Raw genomic sequence first — 15,601 nt, forward strand, 5'->3', positions numbered from 1 at the left:
AACATCTAGAAATATTGCCGAACAGTACTTTTTTATTTTAAAAGATTTTCGTATCTCCCCAATTAGGCGGTTAACTTGCTTAATTGTTCCGTGATGTTCACGGAATCCGAATTGATGATCTGGGATGTTTTGACTATTTAAGAATGTTAACATTTTTCTTTGCATTATTTTCTCAAATAGTTTAGACAAACATGGTAATAAACTAATCGGTCTGTAGAATAATGCCAATGTCCTGGCTTCGATATCATTATAATTTTGGAGATTTTCCAATCATTTGGAAAAACTCTTAGATACAAGATCGCATTAAATAATTCTGAGAGCACAACAATTGTCACATCTGGTAGGTTTCCAATCATGGAAGGTATAATTAATTCATAACCTGGATTAATTATACCTGAATAGTTCAGAGTCTGTTTCTGTGCGAACAGGTAACCCCCTAATACAAAATTATTTGTTGGTGGGTTTGATTGGTACACATTACTTAAATGTTTAGCGAAAACTATGACCTTATCCATTGCACTACGTGCCCAGGTACCATCAGATTTTCTTATCGAACTTTGACCCTCTACCGGTGGCTTAATCTTCTTAGCTATCTTCCAAAGTCTGAAGTATTTGTTGTTGTTGTTGTAGCAGCAGTGTTTGCTGTGTTGACAGCCCTTGGCCGAGTGAACTCGGGTCATTCCGGTGCGTAGAACCGGCTGTCGTACCAATCACAAATACTGAAGTATTTGTGATTGGTACTGGTTAAACGTTCAATATAGTTTCGATTTTTGCGATGCTCTTGCGAATGATGGCCTTTTTTTAGTTTCTTACTTGCAGTGGTCAGCTTCTGTTTAGCAGTAGGAGATCTGTTAAGTTGCCAATCTCTTCTACATATGTACATCTTCTCTTTTCGAGGAGGAGTCTATTAATTAGTTTTAGGATGAATTTGGCACTTAGAGTGATCCAAGACCGAACAGATTAGAGACTTTAAGTATCTGATGCAACTATTGATATCTTCCTCACACTGGAAGTAAAGAAATCAGAAGCTCTTGCTGTTCTGTTCAAGTGTCAGAAGAATATTAGATATTTCACTCCTTACGATTTCCACTACCTATATCCGGCCAACAAATTAATACAACTCTCGTGTATGGAGAGTTGACAATTTATTTTGAAGTTTGTGAGAGCAAAATAACAGTTGGATATTCAAGTATATTGTTTATTGAAGCTTAATTGCACTACAGTGTAATTCTTGTTGATAGGAAAATATTAAAAAACTGAATTTTTTACTGCCGCTTTTTTTAATGATCTATACAAAATACAAAGTAGATCGTAATAAATTTTCATTTGGAACATTTACAATATTTTCTAGAGCAGAAAACCCCAAGAATGTAACTGAACTTGGTAAGAAAACACAATTCATTAATAAGTTTCAATATTGTTTATTTATAATAAAAATTTATTGATATATATACAAATCAATTACTTTCATTTATAGAAATTTCTTTGTTAATTTGTATTAACTATAAAATAATAATAGCAATCAGCAAAATATGTAATTTAAATAATAAAAAAAAACACAACATCATTTTGCTAAATTTGTTTTCTTTTTTTTTGTTTATTTGAATGCAATATATATAAGTATAATACACAGTTTAATAGAAATATAAATAGTTAAAATATTTATACAATTCATGATTTGCAAATTAAACCTAAAAAAAACAAACAAAATTTTAATTAAGAATTTTTGTTTAAAGAAAAGTTTTGTCTACAAAAACACAAAAATTCTGTTTATTATTAAAGGATTTTGATTGTTTAAATTAATGAGATAAAAATCATTGTTTGTTATACATCTATGTAAGTAAATATTTTTGTTTAGTTTTTGGAAATTTACTTTTATTTTTGAAATTTCTTTCTTGTGTTTGAAAAAGTTAAAATATTAAATAATTTTAATACTCTTTATTTTTATTTTTTTGTTATTCTAGCTAGAGAAAAGTATAAATGTATGATTTGCAAGTGTAATTAGAAAATTATTCAATAAATCTACTAATATAGAAGATTCTTTATATATTTGTTTTTAAAAGACGTTTTTTGTTTTTGGAACTTAATAAATTAATAGCAAATAATTGGTTTTTCTTATGTAAATGACTGTTTGTTTTATGTTTTGCAGTTTCATTAAACTGCGACTACAAGGTTTGACTTTAAAATAAAAGGTACGTACAATCTTATAGTCCTAACTCTCATGTATGTTCAGAGAAATTATAAATATTTCTGTATTGTGGCAATAATAAATACATGCTTTTGTATTCAATATTCTCTGGTTTGATTTTGCAATTTAAGCGTAATTAAGGAAACAATAAAAAGGTCCTTAATTTTGTAAATCTCTGTTCTTTAATTAACTTAAAAAAAATATGCAAACAAATTATTATTTTTTAAGTTTAAAGGAAATTTTCTAAAAGTGTAGAGATTTACAAAATAAGGAGCCTTGACTTATGTTATTGTTTTTCATGTATATAGATTCAAATTATAAGGATTTGTTATTTATAAGAATTGGGTCGCACCACTTGTATGGGTCTTGTTGAATTTTGTATTGTATTTGTTGTAGCCGCAGGATTTTTAAAATTATCACTCGTTGTCGAGGACAATGTTGGTGTGTTTGGAAGGGAGGTGGCTGATAAAGCAGGTGTTGACGCGGGAGTGTTTGCATAAGAGGCGGAAGTAGTAGTAGTATTTGAGGATGGTGTTGATGCCTCTGTTGCTGATGTAGTGTTATTTGATGTATTGCTATTATTGCTATCTGACGCCGTGCCACTATTGCTATTATTTGTTGTATTCGCATTCTTAGAATTTTGTGTATTTTTACAGCGATTTAAGGCCTGTTCACGTTCATTGGCATCGAAATACCACACTGTAATGGCATAACGTGTTCTGTGGGCTGGCTGTACTTCGTGGGGATTTCTTTTGTCTGACCAAAAGAATATCAGACGATCAAACTTTGGTTCTATATCCGCCACAGATTTTGTTTGTTCTGGAAATATTCTGTAAAGCAAAATAAATAAATGTTAATATTGTCTGATAGTTGCTTGCATTTCGTTTATATGATAATTACCTTAAGACTCCGCCACTATTTCTGGAATCCCAATCGAGATTCAAATAATAAATTGCTGTTATAACACGGCCATCTTTATTGGGATTATCGACATGCATGACATAGTGGGAACCAGAGCCGGGATAACATGCAACCATGGCCTAAAATAAAAAATAATAAAGAAATAACTTATTATCAATAAAATATAAAAGCAAGGTTTGGTAAATAAAATTTATTTTCATAAAAAAAAACAAAATTCTTGATAAATTGTCTATAAAAAAATAATGTTATCGATAAAATTAATATAGTTAATTAAGTTATCGATAAATTTTCTAGAACTAATACAAAAAGTTATCGATAAATTATATTGATAATTAAGTTATCTATACATTTTCTATAGAAAAATAAAGTTATCAATAAAATTAATATTGATAATTAAGTTATCGATAAATTTTCTAGAACTAATAAAAAAAGTTATCTATAAATTAAATATTGATAATTAAGTTATCGATACATTTTCTATAAAAATTAAAATTATTGATAAACAAATTAAATTTATCGATAAATTGTCTATAAAAAACTAAAATTATCCATAAATTGTTTATAAAAATTTAAAGTTATCGATAAATTAAATATTGATAATTAAGTTATCGATGAATTTTTTATAGAAAAAAATTTATCGATAAAATTAATATCGATAAATTTTCTATAACAAATTCACGTTAACGATAAATTGTCTATAAAAAATTGTTATTGTAAGTAATCGATAATTTTTTTATAGAAAAATAAAGTTATCGATACATTTCCTATAGAAAATTTAAGTTATCGATAAATTTTCTATAAAAAATTAAAGGTATCGAAAAGTATTCTTAAACAAATTAATGTTATCGAGAAATTATCGATAGAAAATTAAAGTTATCGATACATTTTCTATAGAAAATAAAAGTTATCGATACTTTTTCTATAGCAAATTAAAGTTATCGAGAAATTTTCTAGAAAAATTTAAAATTATCGATAAATTTTCTTGATAAAATTAAAGTTATCGATACATTTTCAATGAGAAATTAAAATTATCGATAAATTTTTAATAGAAAATTAAAGTTATCGATAATATTTTTTAGGCAAATTAAGGTTATTGACAATTTTGCTATAAAAAATTAAAGTTATCAATAAATTTTCCAGAACAAAAGTTATAAATATATTTTTTATACAAATTTATTAAAATCTGAATTATCAATAAATCATTCATTCATTAGAAATTAAAGTTAAGGATAAATTTTCTATATTTTTCAATATATTTTCTATGAAAAATTTAAATTCTCGATAAATATTCGATGTACAATTGATGTTATATATAAAGTTTCTAAAGAAAAATTAAATGATCGATATTGATCATAAGTTATCGATGAATTTTCTATAGAAAAATAAATTTTACGATAAAATTAATATCGATAATTATGTTCTCGATAAATTTACTATAACAAATTCGCGTTAACGATAAATTGTCTATAAATAATTAAAGTTATCGATAAATTAAATATTGATAATAAAGTTATAGATACATTTTCTATAGAAAAATAAAGTTATCGATAACATTTTTGGAGAAAATTAAAATTATAGATAAACTTTATATGGATCATTAACAATAACTTGTCTATAGAAAATTAAAGATATCGATACATTTTCAACAGAAAATTGAAATTGTCGTTAAAATATCAAGAGAAAATAAAAGTTATCGATAAATTTTATGTAATAAAATAGAAGTTACGGATAAATTAAATGTAGATATCAATATTTCTACACAATTAAGTTATATGTATATTGATACATTTTCTATATAAAAAAAAACAAAATAATCTTTAAAAATTCTATAGAAAATTAATAATGACGATCAATTTTACCTATAAAATATAAATTATTTAAAAAACTCACCTTTGTTCTTTCCTTTATAACATAATCACCCAATTTGCCATTATTTCTCATACTATTTGCTCGACAAATAACAGCATCAATCTGAAAACAATTAAAAAAAAAACTTTAATTAAATTTCAATTCATTTTTCAAACATTCCAACACAAACTTACTTGATTTATCAGATAACCAACATTTGAGCAACCACGTTCAACACCTTTAACCCAAGTTATTTTATCACCTCGTATGGTACGTAAATCTTGTTCAGATTTCATATTATTAACTAATTGACCATCCTAAAATTAAAATTAGAAATGAAAAATAATTTATTATTTATACACCTAAAAAAGATATTTTTTGTAAAACCCACCTTAAACACACCAGCTGAATACATTTTATGCACCTCATTCAAGATTTGTAAACCCTTTTCTCTGCCCAAGAAATCATCTACCACTGAGAGGCCATACTGATTCATATCACTTATTATATTACGACACAATTCCTCATAGCGCCGTTCACTGTAATAAAGATGAAAATCACAAACAAATATTAAATCGAAATTCCTAATAATAAATACAGTATAGAACTATAGAATGTTATTTATTAAATGACTTGTAAATTAAATAATTTTATTGCTTTTTTTTGTCGTTATAGGGATTTTATAGATTTTATGGCGTTTTAAAAATATAAAAAATCTGTCTCCCTCCCTAGTAGTGTTAAAATGTATTTTTTTTAGAAAACATTTTGAAATTGTACTATTAACAGTAGTTTATGATTGTTTTTTTTTTTAATTTAAACCAATTTATAATACGCCATACAAATACCAATGAACGAATTTATAATTACAAGGAATGTTTGAATTTTTTATTACGAATGCTAAAGAAAGAAAAAAATGTTAATGACAACAATAAAACCAAAATATACAATGAGGTTTCAATTAAAAAATATTTTTTTTAAATGTTTGCAAAAACCGATTTAGGTTTTGTTTAAAATGGGCAAGCAATCATTTGAATTTTATAAATAAATGTTTATAAATAAATCGAATTATGTAATTACATATGTATGTATGTAGGAGTTATTTTTATTATTTATGATTTTTTTTTTAAATTTCTTGTTCGTGCTGACTTTTTGTTTAGCTGACATATACAAAAATCGAATAACACCCTAACTGACTTAGGAAATGCCTGCTGTATTTTAATGCTTTCAGTATTATTGACATTTGTCCTGTTTTTTATAGAACTATTTTTATAAATCTCAATATTACTAAGTACTCTAGTTATTAAATGGTTTTTCAGGTAATTTACCATTTAAATGACTTCATACCTCATTTATTGCAAACTATTGTAATAGATTTTTAAAATTAATGCAATATAATTTATTTGTCTTTAAAGATTGTTGAGTAAAAACAAAAAGATTTTTCAGATCAACTAAAATGACACAACTAAAAAAAAATTTGCAAGTTTTCCTCAACAGCATGCAGTGAACTCATTGTATGGGTACGGGAATTCCCCATAGTTCAATGCAAAACAGACATCATGACCAATCATATTTAAAATACAATTATAGATAAGGGGTGTTCTGAAATAATTTTTAACAAACATAACTAGTTAGCAAGACTACAATTATTATAAAAAGTATTCAACACATTATCTACTGCAAACTAACGTTATCGATTACTTTGTTGTAAAAAATATGATCGATGCAATTTTCTATAAAAAATTAAAGTTATTAGACAGTAAAAGTTATCGATAAATTTTCAATGGAAAATAAAAGTTATCGATACATTTTCTATAGAAAATAAAAGTCATCAATAAATTTTCCATAAAAAATTAAAGCTATCGATAAATTTTCTACAAATTAATGTTATCGTGAAAATATCAATAGAAAATTAAAGTAATCGAGAAATTATCGATGGAAAATTAAAGTTATCGGTAAATTTGCAATGGAAAATAAAAGTTATCGAAAAGTTTTCTATAGAAAATTAAAGTTATCGACACGTTTTCTATAGAAAAATTAAGTTTTCGATAAATATATTTTAGAATATTAAAGTTATCGATAAATTTACTATAAAAAAAATAAATCCATCGATAAGTATTAACAAATTAATGTTATCGAGAAATTTATGTTATCGATACATTTTTTATAGAAAATTTAAGTTATCGATCAATTTTATATAAAAAACTAAAGTTATCGATAAGTATTGTTTAACAAATTAATGTTATCGAGAAATTATCGATAGAAAATATAAGTTATCGACATATTTTCTATAGCAAATTTAAGTTATCGATAAATTTATTATAGAAAGTTAAAGTTATCGATACATTTTCTATAGCAAATTTAAGTTATCATTAATTAAATTTATAAAATTAAAGTTATCGATAAATTTTCTATATAAAATTTAAAACTTTCGATAAGTATTCTTAAACAAATTAATGTTATCGAGAAATTATCGATAAAAAATAAAAGTTATCGATACATTTTCTATAGAAAATTAAAGTTATCGATAAATTTTCTAGAAAAATTTTAAATTATCGATAAATCTTCTTGATAAAATTGAAGTTATCGATACGTTTGCAATGAGAAATTAAAGTTATCGATAAATTTTCAATAGAAAATTAAAGATATCGATAATATTTTTTAGCCAAATTGAAGTTATCGACAATTTTGAAAATTAAAGTTATCAATAAAAATAGAAAATTAAAGTTATCAATAAAATTTCCAGAACAAATTAAAGTTATGGATATATTTTTTATACAAATTTATAAAAATCTAAGTTATCAATAAATTTTCTATTAGAAATTAAAGTTATCGATAAATTTTCTAAGGAAAATTAAAGTTATCGATAATTTTTTTTTATAGAAAATTAATGTTATCTATGAATTTTCTACTGAAAATTTGAGTTATCAATAAATTTTCTATATTTTTCAGTATATTTTCTATGGAAAATTTAAATTCTCGATAAATATTCGATGGACAATTAATGTTATCTATAAAGTTTCTAAAGAAAAATTAAATGATCGATAAATTTTCAAATGAAAAATTAATGATATTGATACATTTTCCAAATTAATGTTATCAATAAATTTGCTATCTGAATTAAAGTTGTCAATGAATTTTCTTTAGAAAATTAAAGATATCTATCTATATATTCTCTATGAATAAATATTGATACATATATTCTTTAGAAAATTAACTTTGTGTAGGAAATTAAAGTTATCTAAAAATGTAATGAAGAAAATTAATTCTATCGATACATGTCCTATGAACGAATTAAGTAATCGATGCATTTTTATGAAAAATTTAAGTTATCGATAATTTTTCAAAGGACAATTAATGTCATCAATATTTTATTTATAGCAGGCACAGACCCAGATCAAACATTTGGGGAGGGGGAAAATAAATTCAAATTTATTTAATGTTTTTCCTTTTTTATATTAAAACTTTTCTGTTTTGGGTGGAATTTTTTTCACCCCACTGCATAAGCGCCTGGTCTATAGTAATTAAAAGTAATAAACAATTTTATTCATTCGTACTCGTACATTTTCTGCAGAAAATCTAAAGTTAATAATGTATTTTCTAAAGAAAAAATTGTTCGACATAAATATATCGATAAATAATGAGTGAGACACCCATTACTAACTTTATTGTTTCTTAGAAATTGCAATATTACAAAAAAAAACGTATTTTAAAACTTAGATGACTTTCAATATTTAAAAAAAAACACATTTAATCCTTGAAACCAAATGACTATGACAAATTCAAGACTATTTAAGGTAGAATTGTTACTAAAACTTAAACATTTATTTATATTTTATTTAAATTTTAGCACCTTTTGCTGTTTACACATCATCAATTATACCAAACAAAGGTGTTTAGATAAAAAGCTAAATAATAATAATTACCAGCTTATAAAGTGTTCACGCAAATACTGTTCAGCATTGGAGGGTTGGGCAGGACGTTTAAAAAACTTATTGTAATCCGTAGTGTTGGATGAGGCAATCATGTTTGCAGGTTATTGTGGTTTTTATTAAATCAAAGGAATTTATAATTTATCACAGTTTAAGATTAATTTGATTTTGCTTTAGCTTTTGCTTTAGGAACTTTATATTTAATATGTTGTAGTATATTTAGAATATTGTTATTATTGTTTAAGAATTATATTGTTCTTTTTATTATTATTTTTTTTTAATAACAATCAGTCTTGTCGTGTTGGATTCTAACACGCAACTAATCGTGTTCAGAGTTGGACATTAATATTAACAGGTAGTTTAACATTAAATATTGAGCGGTAATTGACTAGAGAGTAGACAAACATTACATTGTTTGTTTATTGTAGTTAGCAGGAGTGGCTTTATTTACACTGACTGATTAAACATATGTATGTAGTTTTGCAATCTGTTTGTATGCAAAACCGTTACAATCACAATGGGAATCACCGATAATAGTTAGTCAAGGCACACGCGTTTAAATGCGACACATCTACATTAAACTAATAAATACTTGGGGTGTAAGTACAACAGATATTGTAGGGGACAGGCCCGGCAGTTAAACGGTTAGCTTTGCTGTTTAAGTTAAGCACGTAACAAAAATTGTAGTTTAACTAAAGACATTGCCAACTTTGTTTTATATTTTTTTTAAATAGTGAATATAGTTTGTTTCTTTGTTTTTATTGCTATTCTTTGTTATGATCACATTCGCATTTATTCATATGAAATTTCTTTATCAAATATTTAGGTAATATGTAGTTAGTTTGTTTATATTTATTTTTTTGTTTTATATTTCTGTGTTGTATTTTTCAACTCGCCCGTTTAAAGGTCTACTCTTAACGAGTGTTTGTTATTGAATGAATTATACGAACAGTCTGCTCGTTTACCTAAGTTAGCGGTTAATACGAATTAGGCGAAGTAATGAAAATGAAATACAAAAAAAAATATTGAGTATGAACGTGCAAATGTACATAGATACGAATACATTTACACATACATACTTATGCAAATACATACATAATATGTATGTACGTGTGTGTGAGTAATATTTAGTAGTTTTCACTTGTACACTTTTGGGCGGTGAAGTAGTCAAAATTAAAGGGGGAGAGAGAGCACAAGAGAGAATGTAAACAAATGTTTTTTTTTAGTTGAGAATAGTAAGAAAATGTAATTAATTATTTTAATTTATTAAAGTGATAAATTATTATGAGGTGTGAAAACATATGTAGAGTTGCCATCATTGGTGATCAATTGATCAAACGAGATCAAGCTCCATTTGTAAAGTCCATTGTAATATCGAAAAAGCATCTAATGATATCCAAATAAACGGCCTCAAAGTTTCCCACCTAATGCGATACAATGTTTGTTGAAACATTGTTAGATAGGCAGTGCTAGTTAATCAAGGAATAATGTAGCTTTGTTATCAAAAATTAAGTTTAAGATTTTCATACGATGTTCTGGTTTTGCGGATATTATTCTTCTTCCAAGAAAATATATCTAGATTATACCAACACATTCCTGAAACCCGCAAGATAATTCCAAATCTAGGAAGATCATCTCAGTGTCCCGAAAATACACAACTGATGAACTGATTATCTATTTCGTTTAGATTAAAGTGCCCGTCAAGATCCTTTATGTATAGTTTTCCTGAACGATGATAATGCAGACTCGAAAAATGCCCAAATGGTTTATCTTACAAATTACTTCAGGTACTATTGAGTTACTATTAGGTATCATATATCGCAAGTTTGACTTTTTAATGGTACATGTGCTTAGAAAGTTTTTGCGTTTTTACAGACTTGAGATAATTTTTATTATTTGAAATATCCCGGTGCAGATTTGCAGAACGAATTTCATGAATGTCGTCCAAAATTAAATAAAAACATCTTGAAACCCTTGTGAAATATTTAAAATATTTGGATAATATTCAAATGTCGCACTTTCCTAGTTTTATTATACTGCACTATACACTGTATTTTATTAGACTCTCCTAAAATGAAGCATAAGTTGATAATCGTATACCGGGCGTTAGTTAGTGGCTCTAATGTTATTAATGGCGATACGAACTAAGTCCCGAAAATCATTAAAGCCCTAACATTTTATATAAAAAGAAACCACAACGATATTTAGGAACTTAGTTAATTTTTTAGGTATTTATTTCATTTCCAGAATTATTGACTTAGTTCATAATGAAATAACTTCCCAATTTCTAAAAATTTAATAAATCTCCAACATTGACGTCTCCGACTTCGCTTAGTAAATATTTCTTGCATTGCCGACCGAAAAAGTTTACTGAAGTATTTCGAAACATACACACAGTTACTAAAGTATACGTACGATTTACTTTTTGGGCCTTTTTTTAAAAATCTATATATTTAAAAATACAAGGCCTGTCTCATTCATTCACTCACTCATGACTGTTGACTCAGTGAATGAGTGAGTGAGTGAATGAATGAGTCAGGCCTTGTATTTTTAAATATATAGATTTTTAAAAAAAGGCCCAAAAAGTAAATCGTACGTATACTTTAGTAACTGTGTGTATCTGCAGTAAAACAAATATTGACTGGGCGAAGCCTGTTTTAGATACACCCTAGAGGAGACAACAATTGCGAAACAGTATTTACTGAGCGAAGCCGGTTTATATAAGACAAACAATTTAAAAATATGGGACCTAGTTCATTTTGATGGGTTATTTCACTTAGAACATTTCGATTCATAATTGGGGCTTTAATTTATTTTCGGTTTGGAGTCTTAGTTCATTGTGAAAACACAAAGTCCCCAAACCACAAATGAATTAAAAGTCCAAAATTGGGGGCTTAATTCATTATGAATTAAAATCCAAAAGTTCTAAATGAAATAAATCCCCAACCAAAGCAACTAAACTCCCAACCAAAATGAAAAAGAAACCGTCTTCGCATACTAAAAACTTTTGGGGATTTAATTCATAATGAATTACTCTGGGTTGTCAAAAGGCATCGCCAGAATGCGCAATGATAAAAAACTTTTCTGAGCGATGCCGGTTTTTGATACACCCCAAAGGAGAAAACCTTTGCGCACGGTCGAAGGCCGGCAATGCAAAACAACTTCTCTGAGCGAAGCCAATTTTTGATACACCCAAGAGGAGGAAACCTTTGCGTCCGGCCGAAGGCCCCCAATGAAAAAGAACTTTTCTGAGCGAAGCCAATTATTGATACACCCCAGAGTAATTTCATTATGAATTAAATCCCCAATTTTAGAAATGAAATAAATCCCCAATAAATGAACTAAGTCCCTAAATTTCGTTGTTGGTTTCTCTCTATAAAATTTTGGGGCCTTAATACATTTGCGGTTTGGGGACTTAGTTCGTAGCGTCCTGAATGTTTTCTCCTCTAAGGTGTTTAAAAACCGGCTTCGCCCAATACAGACTTCTTGATACAGCCGAGAGGAGGAAACTTTTGGGCCATCCTAAACAATTTTTATTTTATTTTTTTTTAATTTTTAGAAATTGTGGAGTTGAGTGATTGAAAATTAACTAAGTTCATAAATATCGTATTTTTTTCATTCTAAAATTTTGGGACTTTCGTACATAGTTTTTGATCACGAAGTGAGTAGGTCAATGATCAAAGAATCTTGTATGATTTTAGCTTTCTAAATGTTGATGTCATATATCTTATATAGAACTTAAGTACTGATATTTTCTTGTAAAATATTTGATTATTTAAATCAAACAATAATTTAATTGAATATGTTTAACAAATAATATAAACAAAATTTATTAAAACCTTATCTAAATTTGTCTTAAACATTTTTCAAAACAAATCGTAAACAAAACGTGACCATGATCAGTAACGTTAAGTGATTCAAATACAGGCAGTAAAGTGATAAACTTTTCACGTCCCCTCTTAATTATTCAAGCAATGGCAACACTTTTCCTTAATACACTAAACTGCAAATCCAACAACAAACATTACATTACAATATTTACAAAATTTATTGTTTTACTAACTTCAACAACAACAAAAAATGCAGAAGGGAAAATTGTATTTAGTTGCTCTGTTTTTATTTCGTTTTGTTTTGTTTGGTTTTTGGTGTTTCTGTGTTTCTTCATTCACAACATTTCACACATGTGTATGTCTGTATGTCCGCATGTCTATTTGTATGTTTGTATATAAATATAGATTTTATCGTTGTTGTTGTTGTTTTTGTTGCTATTACTTTTAGCTAGAGGTCTGAACTTAATAGCTCTAACGCGCAACGAAGCACGTAGACATCTTCATGATTTGTTGTGAATAGTGGGGGAATGACAGAGGGGGATGTTTGGAATAGCCAGCCAGCCAACCAGCCAATAACACAAGAAATGTTTATTTCTGTATTTTTACTTGTTTCATTGAAGTAATGTGAAGAAGAAGAAGAAGTATTTAAACATTTCTCAATTTCTATATTTTTTTTATTATTATAGTTTTTCTTCTTCTTCATACCATAGTTGGTACAAGTACGTGTGTACGCTTTAGTTAACAAATACTGAATGAAAAAGTTTAGCAAAATGGATGAATGGGTCAACAACCGAATTCAAAGACAAACATTTCATGAGTACATACGTATTTGTAGATAAAAGATCAACCTTCAACTCGGTTAAGAATGAAGTGAAAATTAACATTTTGCGATTAATAAATAAAAATATATCATTATCAAAACATTGATAGCAATTTGCTGTGAGAGTGAGTGATGACTGTGAAAAGTTGCCGGCATAACATCTAATAAGAAATATATTCACACTCTCACAGTGGAAGAAAAATGCGCCAGAAACAAAATTATTGTATACATTTTTAAAGAAATTAAGACTTAGACGTATGTAAATTTGAATACAAAGACAGGCCCCTTTCAAGACAGAGACATCTATCTACACACATTATATTAAATTTAGAGATTTTTATTTTTCAATATTTCGTGCTACGTTTCATTAAATTCTTGATCATTTCCAAATTATTGTATATTTCTGGTTTGAAACAATACATGTTGGGTGAAAACGGTCCTGGAAACAGAGGGCACGTTTTATACTTAAATCATTCAATCAACTACATTTGACTCTGAAGCTTTCCTAAAAAAATTATAATTCATCAAAACTTCATCAAATATTCATTGAGGAGTACAGAAGGCCTAAACTCAAGGCGCTCTTAAAAACAAAGCATCTCCCATTGCCATAGTATGAATTGACTCAAACAACATAAAATTGGCAACTCTTCGTACATGACAAGCACCTTGCTGAAGAGCCTGAGTTATCTAATCTCTGCCTCCCATAGCTTCGTCAATAATTAACATAATTCGCTCTAGATACCAACTAGTCTAGCATGTAGCCGATATGATTTCGATCGAAATCCAGCCACAGAGCTACCATCACCGTCACATCCAATAGCTAATTATCATCGCTATTAATTAATGGTTCTGTTGTTTCGGCAACAGCACATAGAGATATATTTGGTTGTCCTCTCGCGATTTTTGGTTTAAACCATAGCCACTACATATTCCCCGAATAGACCTCATCAATTCACCTGTCAGGACAAGTGTCATCGATTCACTTATTACCCGTAGTTCCTGATAAGTCTCTGGTCAGTTGCGAGTTTAAAAAACTCTTTCCAGTGCAGCCATGATGGAGGTTGAAGTTGTGACTAATTGTAATAAGACATTTGAGAGACTATTTTCTTTATGGTTAATGGTTCTTGTGATACTTTTTGTTCATCGAAAAAATTGTTCTTGATCGCCATCATTATCCAGCCATACTGTTATGTTAATGAAGTTGTGGATCTTACCTAAATAACCTTTTGATAAAGAGATTTTGTCAATAAGCATTAGTTCCCCAAATGCAGGGGCAGATAAAATATTCAGTATTCTCCTCTTCTTCCTCGTCATTAAAACTATTGTACAAGTCCTTTGAGGACAATGTTCAGTAATGACCGCTATGAGCTTTCTTAGATGGATTTTAAGCAAATTTATCGTAAATCGTGTCGTCAGTATATCGATATTGGGTAACCGCTAATCCCTCTAGATATACCCAGCATTCTTGAACATGAATGGTCGCTTTGCTGTTAGTAAATATGTGGATAGCTCTGTTCGATATTCCTTGATTTTGTATTCGATCCGCTGCTGCTTTTATAACCATTATTTAAGCTACCATAATCTGGTAAGGGAGAGTCTCAGATTCAGCTGGTCCGCAAAAATACCACATATGACATCTGTATGACATTCTCCGAAAGGATCTTTTCGGCATATTCATCATAAAACCTGGAGCATTAAGCATTATTCCGCTCTGTTACGAAAATCAGCGTCCAGAGAGAAATGTTTTTCGTGCAGTTCGAGTAATATTTATGAGCAGCTAATTTCGCATTCCGGACCTGGCCGCCACGTACGTGAAAAAATTTAATATGTTCGAGGAACGTAAGGAATATGTCAGTAAAGTTTGTTTCTGTTCGATAATGGAAACATAGTATGTTGACTAATTAAGCATAAACCGAATGTTTCAGATCCTTAGAACGAAAATTGCTATATAAATCATATGAAGAGTTGAAATTTTAAATAAAGTAAGATTGAAAGCCAAAATAATACAAAACAATTACATGTTTTAAAGAACACAATTGTCTATTAAATATAGTCAGTCGTATTA

At 27.9% G+C, this 15,601-nt stretch overlaps 1 protein-coding gene across 1 annotated transcript in view; it reads right to left on the minus strand.

Moving 5' to 3' along the window:
- Positions 1-1,405: 1,405 nt before the first annotated feature.
- Hph (HIF prolyl hydroxylase) overlaps positions 1,406-15,601 on the minus strand; it is a 48,153-nt gene continuing 33,957 nt past the window's right edge. The window contains exons 2-6 of the mRNA XM_065512344.1: positions 5,349-5,496; positions 5,152-5,274; positions 5,000-5,080; positions 3,089-3,228; positions 1,406-3,018 (exon numbers count right to left, since the gene is read on the minus strand). Of these exons, the coding sequence (XP_065368416.1) occupies positions 2,517-3,018; positions 3,089-3,228; positions 5,000-5,080; positions 5,152-5,274; positions 5,349-5,496 (994 nt within the window). The 3' untranslated portion in view covers positions 1,406-2,516. The remainder of the gene's footprint in view (positions 3,019-3,088; positions 3,229-4,999; positions 5,081-5,151; positions 5,275-5,348; positions 5,497-15,601) is intronic.

The sequence above is a fragment of the Calliphora vicina genome, chromosome 1, assembly GCF_958450345.1.
Source record: "Calliphora vicina chromosome 1, idCalVici1.1, whole genome shotgun sequence".
NCBI classification, from domain to species: domain Eukaryota; kingdom Metazoa; phylum Arthropoda; class Insecta; order Diptera; family Calliphoridae; genus Calliphora; species Calliphora vicina.